The following is a 26,005-nucleotide window of genomic DNA, read 5'->3' as shown; positions in this document are numbered from 1 at the left end:
TACTATATCTATAAAGATCAATAAACAAAAAGTTCTCACACAGTGAAGTGTTATTAGTGCTTTTATGAAAACAGTATTTTCTCTTGCATAAATAACACCAACTGCCATTCATATAACATATGATTTAACACTGCAAATGCATAATACAACGCTTGTTACATGCTTCTGAAATCCATATACTGTAGATCACATGCACTGTAATTACAGTCATCTCTCATTACTGCACCAAGGAAGCTCTATGAGTTTCAAATTATTTGCAGTAGCTCAAATTAATTGGTATTGTTTTTGCTATTTGCAATTCATGTTAAACCAAATGTTTTATAGAAGAATGTAACACAACATTTGGCAACACAAATAAATTGCAAGGTTGTTAACAGAACAGAGCTAATATGCCTACAAACAAATATCAAACAAAACAAATGTCACATTTGTGAAATGAGGTAAATACAACTATTTAGATTCTTAAGAAAGTTAAGTTAAAGTTAATACTGTTTATATTTCAAGTTCATTTTTTAAGTTGTGGAAATACTGTATATTGTCATAAAATTAAAAGTGCCTAGAGTATCTAGATTATCAAGTAAAACACATTAATCATTTGAATAATCTTCATGCACAACCTGTGGCAATCACAGTAAAACATTTTCTGCATAACATCAGTTGGTGTTATAATCATCATTCCTAAACATTAAAAATGATACATTTTTAAATCACATGTTGGGAGTTCCACTGACAGGACTTTTATACCCCCTCATTAAGTTAATTAAAGTGCTGTTTCTTGTTAAGTATCTTCATTCTTTAAGTATTTGCTAAACAATTAAGTGTACATTTTTTTAAATATTTCTAAAATACAAAAATCTTTAGTCCAACACATTTGGGATGGCCACCTAAAATTAGAGTAAACAACATTAAAACTGATTTTGTAACAAGTTCCATATTTGGCGGACCACAATCCTCAGTGTCCTGGAAAAGAGATGATACTCCCACAGTGTATAATGGATTCATTATCTAGCCTGAGGCAATTCATTTGCTGAGAGCCAGAGTGCTTCTTCATCTCTGATAAGCGACATCTTTCCTCCTGCAGTTGCTCAGTGTAAATTGGACCACTTGAGGACTGGACTGGGACTGGCAGCCTCTCTCTGCTCACGCTCAGAGCCCCTTTTCAAAGCCCTTTGTTGTCAGAAAATGCAGCTTTCCATCTCGTTCAGATGCACGTCATGCCTTGCCTTTAGCAATGGCCATACGCTCTGACACAGTTTTGATTAGTACTCCTTTGCGGGTGACTTTGACATGGATGAAGAGTGTGCTGGGGGACAGACTGGAACCACCTGCCTTCAATAAATGAACATGTCGATAACCTGAGAAAAAAAGAGTAAATTACAAACAGCATGCCACAGTAATGACTGATTTATAATTTGCATAGGGTTTTCAATGAGCACCTGTTCGTAGGCTGATGAATGGTACAGTGAATTGCCCCACAAAGTCATTTTTGGCAGTGTGATCGTGGTCCTCCACTACAAACCGCACCAGGGCCAGTTCAGGGACCTGCAGCTGGAAGCTCAGAGTGCAGTCCCATCGGGGGTTGAAACCTGTAGAGGGCGCACAAGAGCTGTAAATACATCATCCGACAATCTACTTTTCAAACAAACCAATCATGGGCTTGGACAGGAAAGGCTTTCACAAAAATGTCTGACCTGAATTTATATCATAACAAAGTAAAACAATTATGAAAAACCTATGATATTACATAATTTCACTTCAATAACATGTTTGCATAAAAATAGAAAATGAGTTACATGCTTAAAACAATATTCTGTACATAAAATAGCTGATACTGAATAAGGACGTCTCACCATTGTTGTCGATGCGTTGGGTTTTGTTTCTTGCATTATCAATTGACACCCCATGAATTTCCACCCATACTTGTGGGTCCACAATGGAGCTAACCTTCTCCGTGTCAATTTTTGGAAGCTGCTGCGCAGATATTATCTAAAAATCAAAGGGAAAATAGTCAATTTTCGAATCCAGTTTAAATGGGAGAGTAACAATTCAAGTCAAGTCAAATTCAGTTTATTTATACAGCCAAAAAAAATCATAAATAAACAGATTTCAAAGAATTTAATATGTAGTAATAGACAGTAACAACAATAGGAAACAGTCTGAATGTAGCAACAATGTATGTCCAAATTGCATTGCAGTACATCAAAAATCTAATTATGATTAACCAATTGTTTTCTAAGATGAATTTGAGACAACCAATCGAATTGACTGTTACTCAATAGGTCACCACCTTAATATACAATATCTATACAGTGTATGGTTACCACTCACTCGTATAGTCAGCTGGGTGGGGGTGTGACCGGGGCCTCCTCCTGTGTTCTCTGGGTTAAAGTCAGAAGTGGTGCTGCACAGAAAAGCTGGTTTAAGAAGGTATCCACAGCGACCATTGGGCAGGAAGCGGCCCTGGTTCAGGTCCATCTGCTCTCCTGGCGTTTGGAAGTTAAGAGCCACTGCAGAGCACAAAGAGAAAGTCAGAAACACGGCAAGCCTGATCACACACAAGCCAAGGAAAAACATTTCAGCATCTGTGAATTCTCTCAATCAGTCAAAGCCGTTGACATCAATGTTGTTGTGATGAAGCGGCAATTTGCAGAAATGAGTCACTGTAACAATTCTTTGGCACTTACGGTCCACATAATGTTTTCAGAATGAATTCCCTAAATGTGCTGCCATCAGAGCAGCAACAAAGCTTCTCGTCTGAAAGTACTAACCCATCTGGCAGCCACCGTTCCACATTTCCTGAGGATCATAGTTGGATGATCCGAGGCGCTGGCCAGAGGGGTAGATCCGGCTCAGCTGCCTGCTGTTGTGTCTCACAAAAAGCTTCCCTGCAAATGAAAAGAAGAAAGTAGCATGCCATGATGCACTGGAGGCTGATTACATTTTGTGGAGGAATCAGCTGCAGGAAAGCAGTGTCAACAAATATTTTCGACCTTCTCTTTTGAATTAATAAAAAATATATATATTTGCACAGTTGTACCTGAGTCTTTGATGAGCTTGAGGGCATCACTTTCAGAGAAGGAAGACATTTCGTTTGGAGGTTTTTCAGGTGCATTTTCAAAGCCACGGAAGGGGACACTTCTGCAGTACACCACCAGCTCTGATAGCTCTGGGCTCAGTTTAGAACAGACCTGGGAAGAGCAAATGCAAACATTAGAGTAAACTGCTCAGAAAATGTAAGAAGTTCACTTTAACAGCTTCTCATGCTCAATGACAAATCTTTTTTGAACTGACCTTTGCAGTATCCTTCTTATTGCTGCTTGCTACTTCATCTTCAGAGCTCGAGGAGAAGCTGGCACAGCTGCCATTCTTACCCAGCTGCCCCAGGTGAGGGATCAGCTTCTTTGCTTTTACCAGAATCCGCCCCCTCAGCTCCTGCAACGAAGGTTATTCATTAGGAGTCCAGACAGGTAAAGGCCTTTGAAAACTGATCCTGCTGTGTGTTTGTCTGTGTGTTTTGTACTTCAGGAGAAGGCAGATCTTTTGGCGGGTCGGCACTGAGGGGCTTGGTGAGCAGTTTGCTGCCCAGGATTTTGTGAAGGTGTTTGGCCATGACCGCCTGCTGCTCCACAGAACAGTGATTCTCCAAAGACAGGATTAGAGGATATGGGGAGGCCTGCAGGGAGAAGCACAGGGAGAAAAACGTATGCCAAGCCATTAGAATGCAATTAGAGCACATGATATCAATCCAGGACCCGACTCTGTAATGCTATGTAAGAACAAAAATACCGCCTCAGAGCCAAGCATGTGACCACAAGCCTGACTGACCACTTGTTACATTAGCAGTAACGTGGAGTAGCAGGCATACCAACAAAGCTAAGGATTTACACCATTAAATCAAGTTACTCTCACCTTGAAGGCGTACTGGGCGATGGTTTCAATGACTTCACTGAAAGTGACTTTGGAGGTGAGAGTGTGGCCGTGGTAGATGACAGGTTCACCTTTATCTCCATCCCAGCAGTCCAGCTCAACACAGCGACATCCCTGATTCAGAGCCCTGTCAGAGAACACACGTTTCTTAACACCACAGAAGGATCCAATGATTTTGGCCATGGCCCCAAGAGGTTGTGGGGACATTCTGTTTGAAGTCACTGTTAACATTTTCGTGTTGGGGCATGAATATATGAGCACAAAGCCAAACTAAACAATCATAAATGATTGAATGAAGAGGGAAATGCATGTTCTGGATGAGCTTAACAAAGCAAATGAACTTAACAACTTCTACAAACGTTTTTATATTAATTCTGCTTATAACATTGATGCATGTAATAACTTGTCAACCTCTTTAACCTGTGACCCAATACACAATAGAATAATAATAATTGATGATAGTGCTGTGGCCAGGGTTTTCAAACAACTGCATACTAAGAAGGCCAGTGGGCCAGACGGTATTTCGGCACTCCTGCTGAAAACATTTGCAGATGAGCTCACCCCTGCCTGGAGTCCATTATTCCAGCTCTCTGCTGACACGGGAAGTATCACTCAAATATGGAAGAAAGCTGTCATCATACCAGTTGCAAAAAAACAATGCCCACATAACAACAACAACAACGACTTCAGACCAGTGGCTTTGACCTCAATAGTTATGAAGTCACTAGAACGGATTATTGTAGGGAACTTGCGAACTGAGGTGCAACACCTCTTGGACCCCTACCAGTTTGCGTACAGCGATGGTAGAGGTACAGATGATGCTCTGACCTCTACAACTCACTTTATTTTTAAAACACCTGGAAAACCCTTCAGCTTATGCTAGATTAATGTTCATGGACTTTAGCTCAGCTTTTAATACTATTCTTCCCCAAATTATGTTAAAAAAGCTCAAACAGATGGATGTGAATCCTTACTTGATCAGATGGTATCACTCCTTCCTAACTGAAAGACAGCAGCAGGTGAAAGTAAACTCGACCCTCTCTGACACATGTCATAAGCACAGGGGCACCACAAGGCTGCGTTAGCTCTCCTCTGAGAGTGTAGGAGTCAGCACACACACAACCACATTATAAAGTTTTCTGATGACACAGCGATACTTAGTCTACTGACTAGAGACTCAGACATTTCTATTTATAAACTTGAGATTGAAGAGGTCGTGAAGTGGTGTGAGGCGCACAACCTGGTGTTAAATGTTAAAAAAACAAAAGGAAATGATCTTTGACCCCAAGTCAGTAGGTGATCACAGCCCCGTCCTTATCAACAGGGAGGGAGTTGAGCAGGTTACACGTTTTAAATATTTGGGGATTTATTTTGATGCTCAGTTAGGCTGGGCCCATCAGGTGGATCAGGTATGCTCAAAGATAAGCCAGCGCCTGCATTTTCTGCGTCGGCTCAGGGTTCATGGAGTGGATACATGTATCATGTTAATGTTCTACAGGGCAGCAATTGAGTCTATTATTCGTTATGGCATCACAACATGGTTTGGTAACTTGTCAGTTAAATCTAAATCACAAGTCCAGTAACATACTGTATTCAGACCATCCTCTGTGATAACACAACAAATTAAGTGATTTTCTTGCTTTTATCGCTCTTGCTTGGCTTTATATACTAATTTATTTCTTTGGTGCAGGTTTTACTTAAATTGAAAGGGGCAACGCTGCATGCCTTAAAATAAACGATGCAACATATAAATCTATGTAAAATTGAAATTGTTGTCTTGGCTTAGTGTTTTCAGGTGCTTCCTGGGCATTAACCCTGAGACGGGCTCGAAAGCCAAAAAGAGGCATGGCAATTTAAACCTCCATGTCAGCACATTCTTCAGATTTTTTTTACTTTGAGTGGATGTCTGTGTAGACATGTGTTAAGTGCTCCCCTCATTGGCCCTTTCTCATTTCTCGAACTCCCCTCCTCGACTCCCCTCCTCGACTCCTATCCTCGATACTTAGTTCCGCCCACAGGAGATGCGAGCCGAGGAGGGGAACCGAGGAGAGAGGAGGAGAACCGAGGAGAGAGGAGGGGAAGCAGCAGGCGGTTAGAGAAATGAGAACTCCTCTCCTCTGAGCGGTCATTTTAAAGAGACGTCCATTAATGATGACAGAAGGCACAGCAGCCTCTGTCTGATGGACAGATGTGTTCATGATGACTTATATATTTACTTTGATTCATTCACAGTGCGGTATAATGAGACAATAACAGGCTACAGATGCGGACACGCACACACACATATATATGTGTATATATTTATATAAATAAATACAATTTCAGAATCAAACAGAGCACTCTCATAACTCGTAACACTATCAGAGACTGGATATATCCCCCCCCCTCTCCCCTTTGGTCGCTACAATGAGGAAAATAAATTACGGGCCAAAAGTTGTATTTACAAGTATTAAAAGTAAGCAGAGGACACCAAACCAACAGACCTGTCTGTCCGCTGCATCTACGCACACACTGTACCACACACACCTACACACTGTACCACACACACACACACACACACACACACACACACACACACACACACACACACACACACACACACACACACACACACACACACACACACACACACACACACACACACACACACACACACGCACGCACATACAGCTCCTAAAACAGGCTACAGCCGTTGTGTATTTTATTGTGAAGCACTGAATGGTTTTAGAAAAATATCGACTCTTTGTTTGTAGATATCTACTAAACTAAAGCAAATAAAGAGAGTAGGCCTGTTCTACTGAGCGATATATATTATACACACTGCTCTGCTTTCTGCAAGGACCTCACAGCTGTTCTCTCTGTAAACATCGCGTCGCGATGAAAGCAGTTTCTAAAATAATATCCAGGGGATGCATGCAGAGCTGTCATTGGCTGAGATAAGTCCGGCCGTGCGTCACGACTCTTTGAAACATCTCTGTTCCCGGAAATGCATCCGCGAAGGAGCCGTGGAGGACCATGGAGGACCCATCAGTGTATCCTCGGTTAGAGCTCCTCCAGAGAGCCTCCTCGATGCTCGATGCTCGGTCCTCGACGTGCATTTAGAGAAATGGGATGTCCTTCAACATGGCGCGCTAAAATTCATTTCCGGGTCACTACCGGAGGACAGAGGAGTCGAGGAGTCGAGGAGAGGGATTTGATGAAATGAGAAAGGGCCCTTGTTTTCTTTTCTGTCTCCCTGGCTCCGCCTCTGCCCAGGTGCACCTGGTCTGCCCCTGGCTCCGCCTCTGCCCAGGTGTTCCAAATTCCACTCAGCCGTGTATATATAAAGAGAAGCTGGAGGAGAAGGATGTTTCGCCTATCCTAACGCCGGAGACACTGTCCTTAGAATACCTCTTTGCCATATTTTTGCAGATGTGTTTATGTTTAGCCTGGAGGACCTGGTAGTCCAGTTTTCGTGGCTTTATTTTGTTTCCCATTGGGTTTATAATTGATTTCTGGTTAGGGGGGGGAGCTCTGGGTCCTACGGTCCGTGGTGTGGCTGGCTCGGGTTCCCTCCTTCTGTTTGTTCCTTTTGGCCAGTCCTCCAGACCTCTTTTTGTTTCGCTTGTGTGAGCTTGTTGTTGGCTGATTGTCAATAAATGCTCGTTACCAAGTACCGGTTATTGCGTGTATTCTTTCATGTTGCGGGTATCAGCACGAGCCACTACCGCGGAGTAGAGGTTTGGGCCGTAACAACATTTCCAAGACACTGTGAAATGTACTTTGCACTTCAATGGAGTAATACTAAGTAAAAATGGGCATTTTCTTTGTTTTTCTTTGTTGATTGAGCTGATTGAATTGTGTAGTTATGGTACAATCTCAGTCAAATTTACAACATATTATCGTATTATTTAGATTTTTATATTTACAGTAAATTACTGGCTACTGTGGTGTATTACTTCTACAGTAATAGTGTGAAAATACAGGTAATTACTGTAATTTATGTACAGCAAGGTACCATAATACCACATCTCTGTACAGCTATATCACAGTAATTCCATGGGCATGGCAACTGTAAAGTCACAGTATTTAGTTGTACTTTTATTCTAATTTACTGTAAAATATATACAGTAAATTACTGTGAAATATTTACAGCCAATTACTGTGAAATATTTACAGTCAATTACTGTGAAATCCATGCAACTAGTAGCCAGTAATTTACTGTAATTTTACAGCCAAACATTTTACAGTGGAGATTACCAAACTGTAAATTGAACATGTATAAGTTTTCCTTTATTCCACTGTCAATCAAGCTGATGAACAGTCAGAAACAATTGTGATTATGGAGTTAGGAGTTGTTGGGAGGTGAAATGTTTACAGTGTAATTTATACAATCGAGAAGGTTAAATAGGGAAAGTGCAATATGTGTAAATAGGTATGGATACAATAGGGATATGTGCAATTTTACGGACACTGCATAGGTGCAATAGGGAAGGTGCAATATTTGATTTATGCATAAATACAATAGGGAAAAGTGCAATATTTGATTATGTATGTGCAATAGGGAAAGTTCTGTACCTGTATGTTTCTTGTTTGTTTCTTTGCCATGTGATATGCGATCTCTGTTCTGTATCTATGACTGATTGTCCTAAATGTTTTATGTTTATTATCTCGATGCCCAAGACAACTTTCTCCTAAGGGAGACAATAAAGCTCTATCTAAATCTAAATCTAAATAGAGACAAAAATGACCATAAAGTACCACAAAAATGACACAAAAACAGGTACAAAATTACCAAAAATAGACGCCAGAGAGAAAGAAAATGTCTAAAGAGACATAAATTGAGCACAAAACAAAAACAAAGAGAAACATAGTGATCACAAAGAGACACACAATTATCACAAAGGGAAACAGAAGACCAAAATGAGACATCCAATTATATCAAAGAGGCAAACACGATCAGAAACAGATATATCACCAAGCATAAATGCAAAACAAACTAACATAGATATATTTTAATCCGTGGCTCTTGTTCTTATGTAGAAGAGGTGGTGGGGCACTTAACATGTCTGACGATCATACATGGTAAGAATATATATTGTGTTTTGTTCATGCTAAAATGTGTGCTGTTTGTAGATGTCTTACCTGATGTAGGGCTCAGTGCTGCTGGCGCTGGTGACCTGGTCCTTGGTGAGGTATGTGTTGTGGGACGAGGAGATGAAGTAGTGGGCCAGAGGGCGGCTCATGTCCTGGTACACTCTGGCATGGTCTGGGTTAACCACGTCATTCTCTCGGGAGAGCATGTACATGGTGAAACCATTCTGGGTCATGAGGCGGTTCTTCTGAGCTGTAACAAAGAGCAAAGTCTTTAGTGTCTACTACCAAAATGACATTACCTTAAAATGAATAAGCCTTAACATGTGGGTACATGGCAGACTTTTTTTGGAAACTAAAATAATCATTCATAATTATTCATCATTTCATACATATAATGTAGTTGTTGTTGTTTTACTTAAAGGACATTTTATTATATACTGTATATATAACAAATATCATATTATTTCACTTTCAAATAAAACATTTAATTTATGAGAATCATAAACATTTTGTTTCCCAGTGAAAAGTTCCCTTTCTTCATGTATATTGGTTGGATTTAAGATTTAAATTTGACACCTTTTCCTTTGATATTCTGTTAAGTACATAGTACATGCTTTTGTGGGTGTCATTTTGCTATCTTTTATTTCACCAATGGTGGTTATTATTTCTTTTTAGTCCTTCATCAAATCAAACGACCCTCATTGCTAGAAACAGAAAGTGCGTCAGATTGTTGTGCAGCAGAGATTTGAACAGACGCTTAATCAGTATTTTGACTTCAAAACGGGACTTTCACAGTGCTTATATGAAAATGTTGTGGGTTATTTCCTTAAAGCTTTAAATGACTGTTTTAAGGACCTACCCCAGTCATTAAGCTCATAGGTGAGTATGAGGCTCTGAGCATGATTCAACGAGGCGTCTTCTCCTTGGTCTCCCAGGAAGTCGCGCAGCTCAGCAGTGGCGAGCACACAACCATTACTGGAATAGTGTCTGAACACGGCGTCGAGCTCGGGCCGTCGCAGCAGCTCCCTGCAGAACTCCTCGATCTCTACGTGATCCAGACGGCCATCCCCTGATCGGTCACTCCTCTGGGATACAGGGACGAGGGAAGAGTTAAACAAAACAAACTCACATATCAAACACAGCATGCTTTTATTCTGGTAGTACTTCAAATTCCCTGTAAGGAAAGCATCTCCATACAAATTCAACCCGGCTGTGTATACGTGCATTACATATTATAGGCCTACTGCTCTCTGAGGAGGGTCATTAGAGGAAATTGCATTTGAAAGTAGTATACAAACCAACTATTCAGCTGTAGTAGAGAGCGCAGGGACATAACAGGCAGTAATGCCACACAATAAAGAAATCACTGGCTCTTGATTTGTTGTGGGGAAGACAGGGTGGAGGGGATAAAGATGTGGAGGGTAGACGCTGTAATTGAACACAGACACTAGACTCCAGGGTGTCACAGTAAACTGGCTCTTCATCCTGTCTTACATGTAATGCTTTTTCAGTATTCAGCTCACATAAATAACCTTTAAAGTGCTACAAAAAAACTCACATAATGCACACATGATGAGCCTGACCTTGAATAAAGAGTGGGCATACTGTTCACTCAGGTCAATGTTGATCATCTGGAGCAGACGTTTGACTTCATCGTAGCTCATCTTGCCGTCCTGGTTCTCATCCGCTCGCCTCAGGTAGCCTCGGATCCAAGTGTAGAGGGTTATGGAATAAAACCAGACTAAAATCTAAAGACTATAGTTTATCAATTAAGGCTGTCCTTGGATTCACATGTGAAGGATACATTTAAATCTCTGTCACATTATACCATTTCTGTTTTGTAGCCTTGCTACATTGTTATTGAAAGTGCGGACAAGATAAGAGAAACACCTGTCAGTCTAATGTCATTGAATTCCCCATCACCACAAACTAAATTCAAGAATAAATATAATCCTAAAGTTAAATTAGCACAGTCATAACCTTAATGAATTTAGATTTTATTGAAGAACTGTTGTATCAAACAACTTTAATTGTACCTAGGGAAACCTACCAAATGGCAACATAGTGTATATTGAGAGCCAAAAAACGTGTGTTGTTGGCTCAGAATCAGAATCACTCATATATCAAATGTATTGGCTCTTGTTGAAGAGTCGCACCTGCTCTTACATTTTTTGATGAAATCTAGCTTTAGCATTTATTTCCAAATCCCTTTGGACATTTGCGTCTGTTAAATCAATTTGTTCTAATGTACGATATGTGCGTAAAAGAAAAGGTAGCAACCAGAAACTAATTATAGTTTGTTGTCACCTGCTAATAGAGTTGTGGAAACTATAACGCAGACCCCACACATTACACCATTTAAGATAACCCAGACTGCTGAAAGTCAACAACATGAAATACAGTAGAGTAAAATGATATAACAAGATAGTATAAACAAGATAATTGCCCTGAGGATTTATATGTTCACAAAACGTAATATATATCGAGAAGCAGAAACTATGTGAATGTATTTAAGTACCTGATACCTACAGTCATATTATCCTCTGGCTGTGAAGGATTGTGACTAACAGTAAGTGTCAAACTATATTTAGACATGACTTTTTTATCTAGTCATTACTGCTCACCTTAGCTATGCTGTGGACGTGGGATGGCACACGTGACTGCAGAATCAGTCGCCATAGCAATGCTGACTCAGCTGCACTATATTCATTTTAGCATATTGGAAATTTGGGAAGGATATTGGTCCAGTTTTTGCTTCTGACTCATGTTGGCCACATGCTCCTTCAAAGTGCGGAGCCCTCGTACCCAGCGTCTTGCTGCATCTTCACAGGGGCTCAGCAGGTCCAGGCTCTTCCGGGCCCCTCTGAAGACCACCGTGAAGCAGTGGCTCTCTGGCACCGACCCGGACAGCCGCCTCAGCGCCTCGGACTTGCAGCCTTCACGCACACACTCCACTTCAGTCACTGCGACTGGAAAAGGAGAGGAAAATAAAAATTGATTGCGTTGTTGAGTAAACAAAGCTCTGCAAAGAGATCACAACAATGCAAGGAGCGAAGCAGCTTAAGGTCAAGGTAATAAATAAATAACAGAATGCCATAGCAACAGGATTGTAAAATATAATATGCACATTGCATACTTCTCAGTGTGATAATTTTAACCTGCACCTTATGACTCTTACAGCACACGCACTGACTTGCAGACGCTCTCCCTACTGAGAGTTAAAGACCAGGGTGTTGTAATGGGTTTTAGAGCAGTTACTATAGCAACATGGAGAAAAGTTCACTTTTAGGATAGGAAAAAAAAAAAAAAAAAAGTCTAAGCCATGTTGTGAGGCTTTATTAGCTTAATGTTAACATTTCCATGCTAACAAGATCATAACGACATTGCAAACATGTAGATGTTAAGCTCATATAATGTTTACAACGTTCGACATATCAATTAAGAAGGTTAGCATGCTTACGTTACCTAATAAGTGCTGAAGGACAGCTAAGGAGGATTGGAATATCTTCAGGTATTAAGTCATAATCCAAAGTAAGGCTGCAACTTGTAGACAATTGAAAGAAATTGAACTCTATGAGCAACATTGTCATCCCCAAAACAATTGTATATATCTGTGTATGATTTTGTCAAAGGAGTCCTAGTCCAATAAAGTGAAGATTAGTACTTTATTTCAACTGTTTAAATCTATTTGCAAAGCTCTGGTGGGTCTGGGCAACACTCAAAGAAAAGGCAGCCAAACACACACTACCTACCAGCAGGTCCTAACAACTTTATTTACTACAGTTAGGAGTTGTCTATTTCTGCACTTGAGTGCCTGCTGTGTTGTAAACATGCTCAGTTGAGTAATAAGCAGTGTCTGGCTTGACAATAGAATCTTTCTCTTGCTGGAGGTCATAAAGCCTCTGCCGTCCACCTCTTCAAAATTACTCCACATTCCTACTTAGCGGTTATCCCGGAGACATGGTAAAAGTGACATGTGTATGTGCATGTGTGTGTGGTTTAGAAAGGCAGACATGCAGATGTTTAAAGCTTTGTGTTAACTGACAAAGGCTTTCGAGCATCAGACGCTGCACTGAACTGCTTGTCCACATCACACAGGACCTGGAGACCCACCTGGGGCTTTGGAAAAGAGGAACCAGTATTTCATCCTGGATTCACACAAACAAACACTTAGACATAGCAGCCTGCCGTGTGACATTATCAGTAACTGTCCACACTACAGAGCCCATGCTGTCCTCACACTGCTTGTTGTCATCATTGCAAGGAGTGTTACATGCTGCAACTTGAGCACTCTGTGTGTATTTTTGGAGCTGCTGCAGCACAATCAAGACAGCCTTCACCACCTCCTGACCCATAAACCTGCCAACCCCCCCCCCCCCCTCTCTGTAAGGCTAGAAGGGGTGAGCATCAAACTGCATTCTAACATCAGCAATGAGAGCACAAACAGAGAAGAGGTGGGAGAGCTAAAGGTCAATCAACAAGGAGGAAAACAAAAGGGAGATACTTCAAGCAAAAAGAGATTTTTTTTTGCAAAAGTTCCATTTATAGAACTTTTGGAAATGTTGTGAAGTCCTTGCTTAGCCACGCTCTACTACAACCCAGTATCAAACAAGATTAAGAGCCAACCATGGATTTGCCTTCCCAGTGCCTTTTAGTTTAAATAAAGACTGTGCCCTTTGGTATTTTCTAATCTCTTTTGTTTGAATACTTTACTTTTGTGTGAATATGAGAAAGGTTAAATGCATCTGCGGCGGTTAGAAGACCTAAGCTCACTAAAATGCAAAATGTTCTTAGCATTTCATATTTTTTTATGATAATCACCACAATTATTGAAATTACTTTTGTGTAATTGTAAATCTGGTCACTGGTGTAGTTTGGAGACTGTATGCTATCACAGATATTACACAAAGGGTGGTTAAAAATAATTTCTATTTAAAATAGTTGCTTGGCCTGAAGACGTTTCATTTCATTAAGTTATTTTTCATTATTATTTTCCTCCAATAAAACAGTTGTAGCTGTATTAACATTGAGACCAAAACATCAAAAGCGAAACAATATTTATATAGTTTAAAGGTTCAATGCAAATTATAAACAATATTAATATAAAACAGTAAACAATATTCATCAAGAAACTATAAGATCTCTTTATAAGAACTGTATTGTTATAAGGCCTGAGCAACGTTTTTATTTTTGCTATAATAATATTATTATTGTAAGTATGATGGACTGTTTAACCAGAATGTATTTATGATATGAATATTTTATTTATTTAATACTGACTTACCATGGAAACAAACAAGCAACCTTTTTAACAAGAAAAACTAGAATATAGGATATGAGATGGAGCCAAGATAAAACAGCTCAACAACTTTGAACAATAGGCTGGTTTAATGAGCACGCTGACTCAGGCTGGGCTGGTGGAAGTCCTGCTGATTAGTCTCAACATTTTCCCCTTGTAGATACGTTTCCTTCGAGGCAACGCCCTTCGTCTATAACCTGATATTGCTATAATTTCCTTCCTTTTAAAGGCAAGTTCTATTCATGAGCACTCTTACTTTCAGAGCTCCTTTCCCCTTTAACCATGCTCACATCTTATAACTGACTTTTAGTCTGTGGCCTCTGTCACACACTGTATGCTCTCCTTCTAGCTCTCCCTGACCATATTTCAGCAATACTTACATGTCTGCTGGGCTTTGGCTTTGCGGGAACTCTTTGTAGATTCACACCACACAGTGAGTCCATCATCCATCAGCCGCATGTTTCGACTCTTCTGCCATCTCGAAGAGCGAACCTTCACCATGCTGCAGCCCTGCATCATCACACGAACATCCTCGTTGTCCAGCAGCCCTGGAACACACAAGCATACACAAACAAAGAAGGTTTTAGTGTAAACAATGTATTGTGATTGAGTAAGTAGAGTTTGTCTTGGTTTTGTGCCCATTTGTCGTTTAAAAAAAAACATGTTTAAAAAAAAAAAACGGTACCTTAAGATCGTAATCTTTCCTTTGTAAGTGAGTAGTTAAATCATGATTAATGTTGTACAGTCTGTAAGGATGGCAAGACCTAGTATCTACTACAGCCATGCTAACAACTCTGCGGCTGTTATCAGCTACACCAGTGGTTCCCAATCTGGGGGGCGCGCCCTAGGATAAAATGTACACATTTTGAACACAACCAGCCGTTAAAAGAAAAGTGGACGAGCCCCCGACAAGCCATTCAGCTATAATGCCCAAATCAACAAAGTATGATGAGGCATACATCTCCCTTGACATCTAACGTGTTCGGTGCGGAGATCTCTCTCTCTCTCTCTCTCTCTCTCTCTCTCTCTCTCTCTCTCTCTCTCTCTCTCTCTCTCTCTCTCTCTCTTTCATAACAACACAATTTCCCGATTTTGGATCAACAAAGTACATCTTATTATCTTATAGAACTGCGCCTATATTGCATACAGTTAGGGGTTAGGGTTAGGGTAATGTTGTGAATCGAGTGGCCTGTGTTCGTCGTCCATAACATACGCCTGCCCATACCATAACCCCACCACCACTATGGGCCACTCGATTCACAACATTACCCTAACCCTAACCCTCACACCAGATACTGACTAGTTTTCGGACCCCCCCCAGACCCCCCCAATAAAGCAAAAATGCACGTTTCAGAGTGGCCTTTTATTGTGGCCAGCCTAAGGCACACCTGTGCAATAATCATGCTGTCTAATCAGCATCTTGATATGCCACACCTGTGAGGTGGGATGGATTATCTCGGCAAAGGAGAAGTGCTCACTATCACAGATGTTTTCAGATTTGTGAACAATATTTGAGAGAAATGGTTATTTTGTGTATATAGAAAATGTTTTAGATCTTTGAGTTCATCTCATGAAAAATGGGAGCAAAAACAAAAGTGTTGCATTTATATTTTTGTTCAGTGTAGGTTTTAATTTTGTATTTGTGTTAATTTAAAATAAATCAAACTCCAAAAAAACGTATACAGCTTCTGTGCTTTTATTAACATTGGCATTTACTGTGTAAGCGGCCGCGGGGGGAGAGCTTTAGAGAGCTCTCTCCTGACAGACTGAGCGGCTCTGATAACCTCAGCTCAGTGAGGTAAAGGCACACCTTTATATGATCATTATAGTTATAAAAAAACAAGAGAATAAATGAAAAACAGGTATAAAATACTATATGACAGTACCAAAAAGTTGTTATTAATAAACAAGAATACAGTTTTAAAAGGGGAGTGATTTTTAAAAATATCCATAAAGAAAAAGAAAATCTGCTTACAGTTCTGTTTCATATGGATGTTGAGAGATGTATCCATTGATCTCTTAATTTTGCTCTCAAAGTGCACCAGATTGATGCATTTAACTTCAATATTAAAAAAAAAAAATCCTCACGGGGGAGCTTGCCTCCAAACCCCCCCCCCCACTTAAATCATGTGTGTGGGGGGGGCGCCAGCAAAAATCTTGCCTAGGGCAGCAAATGTGTTTATTGCTTTTAGAATTGACAAACTCCTATGCAACAAAAAAAGTCCTATGCAACAGCCGTAATCCTGGAACATACAACCTTTTTGACCGTATTTCTGAAGCCGGCCTCTCATTATTATATACAGTCAACACATGTCTGCTGTACCCTAAACTCAAGGTTGTGTTTCCTATACAAACCTTGCAGTACATGACCTGTGCTCAGCGTATTCAGTGTGGTGGTGTGTGTAGCCGTCATGGAGTGTCTTAAAAAGTGACTTGATGTTTCACATAATGTTTCACACAATGTGTTCCATGTGTATTTTCTCCCAGTCTGGACTTATTGAAAATGAATAAGGTAGCCTACTTTAAGAATAAAACTGAAAGTGAAACAGAGTACTGTAAATACCGTTGTTTGGTTTACATGAGCTGGTTTTGATAAGATCAAAAAAAGGGACTAAATCAAAGCTGACAAACAAAACAAGTAATCTATTTTGAATGAATATATTTAAGGTATGGACAGTTTTTTTTAACAAGACAAACAATTAAAGATGTGGCAGAGATGTGGGTCATTAGTTTAAAAGGTTTGATAGGCAGTAGTTAAGCCTACTGAATCATCTTGGTCTAGTGTTTTGGTGGGCAAAGGGGAATATTTGTCCTTAGTGGTTAGCTATCTGAAAATTACTGAAAATATTCAAACATTCAGACAAAAAATGGGTCTGAAGATCCTGTATAATGCAAATGTACATTTAGCAAAACTGGTGTAGAAATTGTCCCACACTTTTGGTGCATAAATCTACTCAAACATCGGTTTTAATGGTTTAGTTAAGCAGTAGGCCTAGTTATACCAGACTACTTTGTAACTTATTATAAAAAAATCATGCTTTACAGTACAAGTGTTAATAGAGCACATTCAGCCATGCCTCATTGCTTCTTTTGCAGGGATGAATGGGTCCTCTCAAAGAGCATTCTTCTCTTTCAGGGCTTTTCAAAGGAAAGGTCCAAACAAACTCTAACTCTTGTCAAATATTTCTTTAGGATTGGACTCATCTGCTCACCCTTGAAGATCTGACCAGAAACTGTTGGCATACTTTCTTTAACGTTCCCTTAAATCCTAGTCCTTATTATTTCAGTGCCAAATGGCTGAGAGTTCCTCAGAGGGCCCCCGAAGCAACAGCACAACAGAAACTGAGCTCCCAGCTCCCTCCCCCTGACTAGCAACAAACTGGGTGCAGCAGAGGAGCTCTCCCCACTAGGGTTGAGGACAAAGAAACCCCCCTACCAGCCCTCCATCCATAACAACCCTGTTTTCCAAGCTGTTACCACATACAAGGCATTCTCACAAGCAGAGCACATGGGCCTGATTAACTGCAGGTCATTGACCACGCTAAACTGCCCAAACAGCCTTTACTGCCTCTTTCTCAATACACTGCTTTACCTCTTTTTATTGCCTCTCAAGCCTCAACCATATTCTTTCTTTCCTACCTGCATCATTTTAATATCTAACCAAAACGGACAAGTGAGCACAAGCCTGAAAGTGTTGGCAAATCCCACAGATTTAATCCACAGTGCATTTTAACAGGAGCAAATTCACATGTTGATACACTATGCTCCTGAAAACCCCTTTATAAGGCCGTAAATGGAGGGATGGGCATGATTCTTCAGGCTATCTGAATCGTGTTTTCTTTTCAGCGTCGACTGCAGAAAATCTGGTTGACAATCACTACATCACATGCTCAAAGACCTGCATTCCAACTGGCTAGCAACCCTAGGCAGTTGGCATGAAGCATTTCAACACTGCACAGTAATTAGAAAAGCAGCAGAACCGGCATGGTGGAAAGTAAAGACGGTTAAAGGAATCTACAACCATGCTAGCTGCTAACCAAGCACCGCTTTTAGCTATGCTAGCAAAAGCACCTTAGCATTTGTTATGTTTGTAACGTTTACCATCTTTATTTAGCTCAATAGCATGGTTACATTCGCTTATTTGCCATAAACACTGTACAGCTGAGCCTGATGGATTTTCCGTACATTTTGCAGATCATTTTGTTCATACACAAAATATTTTTGACGGATAAATGTTTCACTCTATGATAACATTAAATAGCAGAGGTGGGAGAAGTACTCAGATCGTGTACCTTAGTAAAAGTAGAAGTACCAGAGTGTGATGGTTTCCTCACTATATCTACACTATCTGCTGTTGTAATAGTATACATGTCCCCGTTTCCGGAACAAGTAGAGGATTTCTAATTTCATCTATCAAGGTGTTTAGTATTTAACCTAAAAGGAGCGAAGTCATACTAGAGGAAAAAGTGATTCATCATCTAGTAACCAGAATTGTCTAAAAATTGGTCCTAATTAATTTGTTCTGCTAGATTATGAGATGTTCTCATGATAAGTGATACGTTTGACCTGCTGAAGGGGCAAGAGTCTGGGAGTAATCCAACAAGAATTACCCCTTAAAGGGCCTTGAATGTTGGTACACAGTTTCATGGCAATCCATCCAATAGTTAAGATGTTACACTCTGGACCAAAGTTGTGGACAAGCCAATCCACAGACCTACAGAGAGATTGTAAACAGTTGGATAGCTGACAGCATGTGAAAAGAATTGGCTAAAAGAAGAAGGTTGCTGGATCAGCTGTGAGAAAACAACAAACATTCAAAAGAATCTCATATGGATTATTTTTCTAAGGGTGTTTCACACTATGAGCAGCAGGAGTGCCTTGAAAGTGATAGGAGGATCAGAAAGAAAATAACCATATCAGCTGGTCAGTAATAGAGTGTGTCTGCATGCGTCCTCTTCATTCAGGCGCACATACCAGCTCCTGCCGGAACACAGTTCACGTTTCTCTCAGCATTTCCACTGACACGAGAGACAGCAAGGATTCTACACTTGCATTAAGATGGAGGGTTAGGATGTTGTAGATTGTAGGTGACAGGCCAATTAAATGTTCTTAATTATGTCCCACAGCTGTTTCAACAAGACGGAGTAGGCAGCGAATAGGGTAACTCTTAGAACAAGATCCAACCGTTAATGATATATATGGTATTTAGAGTTATGATTTGGGAAGAGCTTGAGCGTACTCTGGAGACTCTCAGCGGCTGATCTGAAAACAGTTATCTCAGGAAAATGTTTAGAAACCAATTTAGTTTTATTTTAAAATACAGAATAACGTTTCAATGGTTTTGTCTGGTTCTTATTCAGCTGATAATAAGCAACACTCACATTTTCTTCATCTTTCGTATGAATTCACAGGAATAGTTAAAGGAAGTAACTGTTATGTTGATATCAGCTCAAATGTAATCAGCTATTGCAACTTTAATATCGTTTTTTGATTGTGTTTTTACCTTCTTTCGAAATGGTATCTTACGCAAACATGAATTAGAAAGATATAAAAAACAAAGGTATGAACATGAATCGCAAGTTGGGTCTCGCTTCTCTTTAGGCCAAAGATCTTAAATTGTTGGGATTTCTCTGCTGGATACTGAGGTTGGCAGATGAGTTCATATCATCAGATGGTGTGAGAAGTGGAATGTCCCATTTTTGGGGGGGTATTTTTCGTAATACAAGGATTTTAAAATGATTGTATTATTTGAATGGCCCCATTCTAGTAACCCCAGATGTCAGAGCCAAACAACAGTGTTTAGCTGTGCTGTAGAATTATTGTGGAGGGTACTGTTTACTTTATTAGTTGAATATAAGTTTATAAATCTCTGACATGTGGAAATCCCTGATTAATTCAAATAGTCTCTGACATCCCAGACAACACATGCATCCTTTCCCTGTAGCAGATTCCTGAAACCTCATATGGGTTCAGAATTATGTTAAAAGCATTTTAAATAAAATTAAGAATAGTCGTGTGTACATAAAGGTTTAATTACTTTTCAATACTCTGGAGTCTATGTTTGAAAATGTAAATGCAGGCTTCATAAAATGGTTTTAAGATCTGGACGTGAATAGATTTATGGATTTTGTTTGTGTGAATCTTGTTTGTTCTCGCAATGAACTAATTCCTGTGTTTCACAATCACAGCACCCCAGAGCACCAGAGGGCACAACACTGCTGACAACCTCAGTCTGTTTCTGAAACTAAATACAAGACCGCCGCAGGAGATGTCAGTGACAGCAACAAATATATTTATCCATGTATGGACTTATCTGATTAAAATATAGATTTTCTCAAAACTAACAAACTTCCAGTTCACCTGAAATGTTACCGTAATGAAGAGGTTAACAGCAAATGAGAAATATTTTAACAAACAAGGACAACTTGTCCTGTGACACCTCATGACACAGCAATCTGACCCCCTTAGTTCCACTTTTTTTCATTATGAAAGTAGAGTGTGTGTGTTTCTTTCTTTCTCTGAAGTAAGTAAGGATTAAAAGCTGCTAAGACATGGTGTGTTGAAGGCCACCTCGCTGATTTATGTTGACACATGGCTGAAAGAGGTCAGGGTGTGGTGGGGGTGGGTGAGCTCACTGGCTTGATTTTTTGGTATTAGCGAGACACTGTTCTAGATTCATGCACATACACTGCTGGGAAAAAAGCTGGGGTATACGTTCAGGGACGGGCAGGAGCTGAGCTAACTGAATTAGAAAATGTTTGGATCTGAACGTATACTGATGTACACTGTTGCCCAAAAAGTTGGAATAATGGTGTTTTCAGACACATTCCTCTTTTTATTCCGATTTACACAAACAATCATTTCATGAGCAGAGGTATACAACACATGTTATTCCAACTTTATGGGCAACCGTGTATAATGTATAATGATTAGGTAACTACAAAAGTTGTAGGTTGAAAAAAGAAAATTTGGCAATCATTTCAAATCAAATCAAGTTTTATTTATATAGCACATTTATAAACGATTTTTGGTCGAGCCAAAGTGCTGTACATATAATAAAAATAGCATACAGTAGAGACACTTTACAGCAAATACAACAGCACAGATTGTTCAGAATATCAGTATGAGAAAAACGACACCCTCTGTCCTTAGACCCTCACATCGTACAAGGAAACACTTCCAGAGAAAACCCACAGTTTAAAGGGGACATGGGAGAAACCTCAGGGAGAGCAACAGAGGAGGGATCCCTCTCCCAGGACGGACAGACATGCAATAGATGCCGTGTGTAAATCGAAGAGATAATACATTTTACAGCATATACATTTCGATAATGTATCAATTCTAAAAGTAATTGATAAAAAACAAACAGGTTATCAGCTGTTTTAAAGTATTTTTTAAGTCAACCTAAAAAAATGATGACGTCTACTTGTTGGATTATTAACGGTTTAGAGTCCTGCAAACACACTGCTGTGTAAACAAAGCAAAACAACAATCAGGCGTTCAATGTTCGGAGATAAAACCTTCAGAGCAGTTTTCTTTGCAGATGTCTAGACATCCAGTGTCTTGCAGATATTCTGACAGGTGCTCAACAGGTGTCTTTATTGGGGTGAGGTTAGAATGTGAGCATAGAAGGTGTGTGTAAAGTGGTAGCATGCAGCCTAATGTAGTTGGACTGAGAACCAGGGGATGTGAATAGTGAGCAGCCTGATTCACGAGTGAGTGACTTCAGCTCTTCATTAACACATGATTACCGCTCTGGTTGATGTGTCATTATCTGGTGATTAACAGTCACTTTATACAAAAGTTAAATATATTACACTCTAATTCTTGACTAAAGTGACTAAATAACTGTACATCACTGAGGTGATAGCACAGGAGAAAACCTTCCATACAAAAGATATTCACATACTCACATAAGTTCTTATAGTGTTTTTATCCCATGGACCTCAAAAAGTTTGGATTTTCTTACCGAGCCTCCTGATGGGGTCTATGGGCTTCTCAGCCCCTTTCTTCCTCTGCTCTTTCGGACTGCTGGTCGCTGATTTACCGCTGCCTAACATTATCACAACTCCAGCGAAAAATAACCGGAGGGTACAACTTTAATACTCGCATCTGGCCCGTTAACTCTGGGAAATAGTAAGTGCAGGTGTTTCCCGCAAGCGCAGATTTCTGCTGTCCCAGAAAAGCGTCCGAGCAGAGAGAGAGAGCCGAGCGCAACAGTTATCCGTTTCCCACATGTTTCAAGTCCCTCCCCGGCGCTGCTGTCCATGCAGGCTGTGCGTAATATGATTCCAAACAAGGCGCACACTTTACGCACTCGCACTTCCTTCTTCTGCCATAACAAACAACGACGAACTGAATTACATGAGACAGGAACGGTCAAGTCCATGAATAAGAATATAATTTACTCAGGTACAAATTTGATTTAAAAAAGTTACAAGCTATTCGGCAGATTCGGATTAACAGCCACATTGTTATAGATAGGAAAGGTAAACATATGACTTTACTGATGCCTTGGGGTATATTATCAAACTTTCCAGAAGCATAAAAAACAGCTTATTACAGTAGGGTATAACCCAATGGCATGTGTTGTGAAGTTAAGGCCATTGGATCGCTCACTGTTTCGAGTTTCTGGGAAATATGAGGGTGGAAAACTAAAATAAGAGAATATTATAAAACAAGCCGGTAGAGTGTGTCAGAGCAAATACTTAGGACATGAAAATGTTTCCTATTCAATGATTTGCACTCAATCCCTACGAGTGCAGCGCCCCCTGCTGGTCATTACAGGAAACTGCAAACATCTCAACAACAAATCAATCATTTTAAAGTAAAATTCCTCTTCTACGGCCAGCTAAATCTAGCCTACATGTATCCATACGGTGAGGTGCTGTAAAGTAGGAATCAAACTAAGAATGAACTCTTATTTGTAAGTGGATGGAGATGGGCCCACAGCACCCGAGCAGTGGCTGGAAACTTAATAAAGTCTTGTAATGGAGTTATAAAGGAGATCAGAGAGACACAGCTCAGCTGGGCGGTCTAAAACTCGTCCTGTCAGGACGACTCGAGCATGAAATGTGACTTTGCCCTGATCCATAGCCATCCACAAAATAACACACATAACAAGCAGCTTGTATGGGGTTGGAGGGAGTCTCTTAAAGTTACATGTTTCTTTCAATAAGTCACAAATCACACTAGAAGTCAACTAAATCTGTCTTCATAAAAATCTTAAAAACATAGGTGCTCAGATATATATTGGCCATTGTTTTCATTTTAGATTTCAAAGCCATCGGTGGGCCTAAAACGATTTCTATCTTTCATCTCTCAATTGCAGCAACAACCATGTTAGACAGAGAGATTAAATCATGTTTGCTAATCCTCACAGGCTTTGGTCTATGCAGGAGCACCAATGGCTCTAAAACTGCACAATGCTCCTTGATTTTAAAAAAACAAACATGATAATTTAGTATGATTTCCTAATCCCCACCGTCGTTAGGCTTCATATTGACTGGAACATAGGCTATCAAGTCTTCCTGAAAGGATTCCCAGCTCAGCTTGCTTATTTGCCAGAGCTGAAACCCTGCCTGATTCTATTAGTAGAAACAGTAGGCCTGTGTTGTTTGCAGCCATTGGATTCTAAGTCAATCTGTGTTAGGAGACCCACCATAAGGGGTCACAGACGAACAAAACATTTTCTTCCATTTATATTTAAGTTAGGCTAAGAAACTATGTGTGTGCAGGATATAGTTAGTGACAAATGCCAAAGAAGGCTTATGTGTTTTAAAAATAATAAGATATGTAGGCCTATATATATATATATATATACAAATACATAAAATAGGCTACATATACCACAAAGGTTGCCATACAAAATAAATTCAAACAGTAATTAATTTCAGATTTTTTTAAATTGTACACAGCACAATAAAGGTTATAAAGAAAAGTTGTTGAAAATGTATGATTAAATTGTTAGTTGTGTGTAAATCACAACCAGGGCTTGCTAAATTTGAAACTAAAGGAAAGCTTCAGGGCTGCCTTGCAAGATCTGGGGGCCGTCTACTTCCTGAAGCTAAACGAGTTCATCGAGGGTTCCAGTTCACGGATTATAAGGAACAAATGCTGTTTTTTCATTTGAATTTTTCTTTATAGCCTGGAGTATATATTAATCTGAGAGAATGGCATAATTAAAATGTTGAAATCAATCGTAATCCTGTAGTAAGGAACCCTCACGGGATACATTACGTTCCAGCAATTACGCTGACCCAGGATAAACACATTGGCCTAGTTAGCAGATAGCTAACGTTAGCAACTTCTATAGCTGGTTGTATTGGTATTTATATAATTTGTTGCGTACTCGCTAAAGCTTAATCGAAAAAATTGATGGTAGGAACCATTGTTTTAAGGTTGTCGATCCATTGTTGCTTATTACTTAGCATTAGCTAGCCTGGCTTTATGTACATTATGGCGTTTGGGTTAACGTAGCACATTTTTGAATTCCCAATATCAATTCTTTAAAGTGCAATAGATTAACAACACAGCCCCAAAACTCCCCAACAGATCACTGTTTGAGGCAAAGTTAATACTGTGAGCTTAAACCTAAAACTAACGTAGCACTGGCCCTGGCTAGAAATAACTTGCGTTGTAACATCGTCGAGCTCTTAACAACAATGTTTATTTTTTTTGTTCTAACTTTAGTGCGTATGGCTTCACACTTTATAATTATGGCAGTGTTTAGTTTGGGAACGAAACAACGCAGCTATCATTTGCTAACTAACGTTAACATTCGGCTAACGTTAGCTAGCTAGCTTATCCTTAGCTTTTAACACGACGCACCAGTGTAAAACTAACACTGCATATCAGAAACTTGGGTGGGTTGCGCAGGAAAACTCAAAACTGATCTACACAACTCCGTCCACTGGTAACAGGATTATTGAGCAAGAGTTAGATCGCCTGACCCACCCTTTAACAACGAGGGGCTCGGAGATGTACTCGGAGCGGAAGCTTGACAATAAATGTCGTTTGTTTACGCTGATTCCCGAGTTCGCGGAGACTGTGCCCCACAACGTATCACTCCGCACAACATACATAATTGTCATAATGAATCATGTAATGCTGTAATGTCATCAAAACGACGCGTTTCGATACATGTAAACATGAAAAATACTTGCATTTTCAACACAAGTTGTTTTTTACTTATTTCCTTGTGTGAACATTTAACACGGACTAGTTTCCCTAAGAGGGGTTCTTTATTTTGCTTTAAATGCAGGAGGGTTTTTATTTCATTTCTAATTCGGCTTTATGCTGTGTGGGCAACAAGGACATATAATACATATTTAGTTACATTTAACGTATTCTAATTAGACCAAGCGACTAAAATGTAATTTAAACTTATTTAAATTAACTTATATTTCATTACTAAGTAGTTTTACCCCTTTATTGTGTAGATGGTATCGTCCTTAAAATATACCGGACTGCTTTCTTGGTGTGGATTACGTGTTTATGATTGACCCATGGATTGTCGAATCAAAAAATACTTGAAGCTTAGCAACAGCAAAGTTACCCTCTTGTCCAATCAACAAAGAGAAGGGTGGGCTTTATCGTGCTCAATAGATTGGTTAAAATCCTCGTCAGTTATCGTAGACTTGTGGAATATGTAGTTTGGTTTGTAGGCCTCCGACAGTGCTAGATTGAATTCAAAACAACATA

General features: G+C 39.8%; 1 protein-coding gene across 4 annotated transcripts; it reads right to left on the bottom strand.

Moving 5' to 3' along the window:
- Positions 1-43: 43 nt before the first annotated feature.
- On the bottom strand, positions 44-25,486 carry LOC117450880 (1-phosphatidylinositol 4,5-bisphosphate phosphodiesterase delta-3-A-like). 4 transcript variants are annotated; one of them, XM_034088885.2, is made up of 15 exons: positions 25,468-25,486; positions 14,683-14,850; positions 11,744-11,972; positions 10,587-10,716; positions 9,863-10,088; positions 9,052-9,253; positions 3,910-4,054; positions 3,521-3,673; positions 3,292-3,432; positions 3,038-3,188; positions 2,769-2,885; positions 2,329-2,507; positions 1,851-1,986; positions 1,437-1,586; positions 44-1,355 (listed from the first exon to the last, which is right to left on the bottom strand). In XM_034088885.2, exons 2-15 carry the CDS (start codon positions 14,819-14,821, stop codon positions 1,213-1,215), a joined length of 2,241 nt encoding a protein of 746 aa, XP_033944776.1. In that variant the 5' UTR covers positions 14,822-14,850; positions 25,468-25,486; the 3' UTR covers positions 44-1,212. The 4 variants fall into 4 exon arrangements, with proteins under 4 accessions (XP_033944776.1, XP_033944775.1, XP_033944773.1 ...); XM_034088884.2 differs by lacking the exon at positions 25,468-25,486 and adding an exon at positions 25,259-25,407; XM_034088882.2 differs by lacking the exon at positions 25,468-25,486 and adding an exon at positions 22,272-22,754.
- Positions 25,487-26,005: the final 519 nt, after the last annotated feature.

This window comes from Pseudochaenichthys georgianus, chromosome 8, assembly GCF_902827115.2.
Source record: "Pseudochaenichthys georgianus chromosome 8, fPseGeo1.2, whole genome shotgun sequence".
In the NCBI taxonomy this organism is placed as follows: domain Eukaryota; kingdom Metazoa; phylum Chordata; class Actinopteri; order Perciformes; family Channichthyidae; genus Pseudochaenichthys; species Pseudochaenichthys georgianus.
Note: the sequence above shows the minus strand (reverse complement) of the source record. Positions and strands in the feature narration are given on the sequence as shown.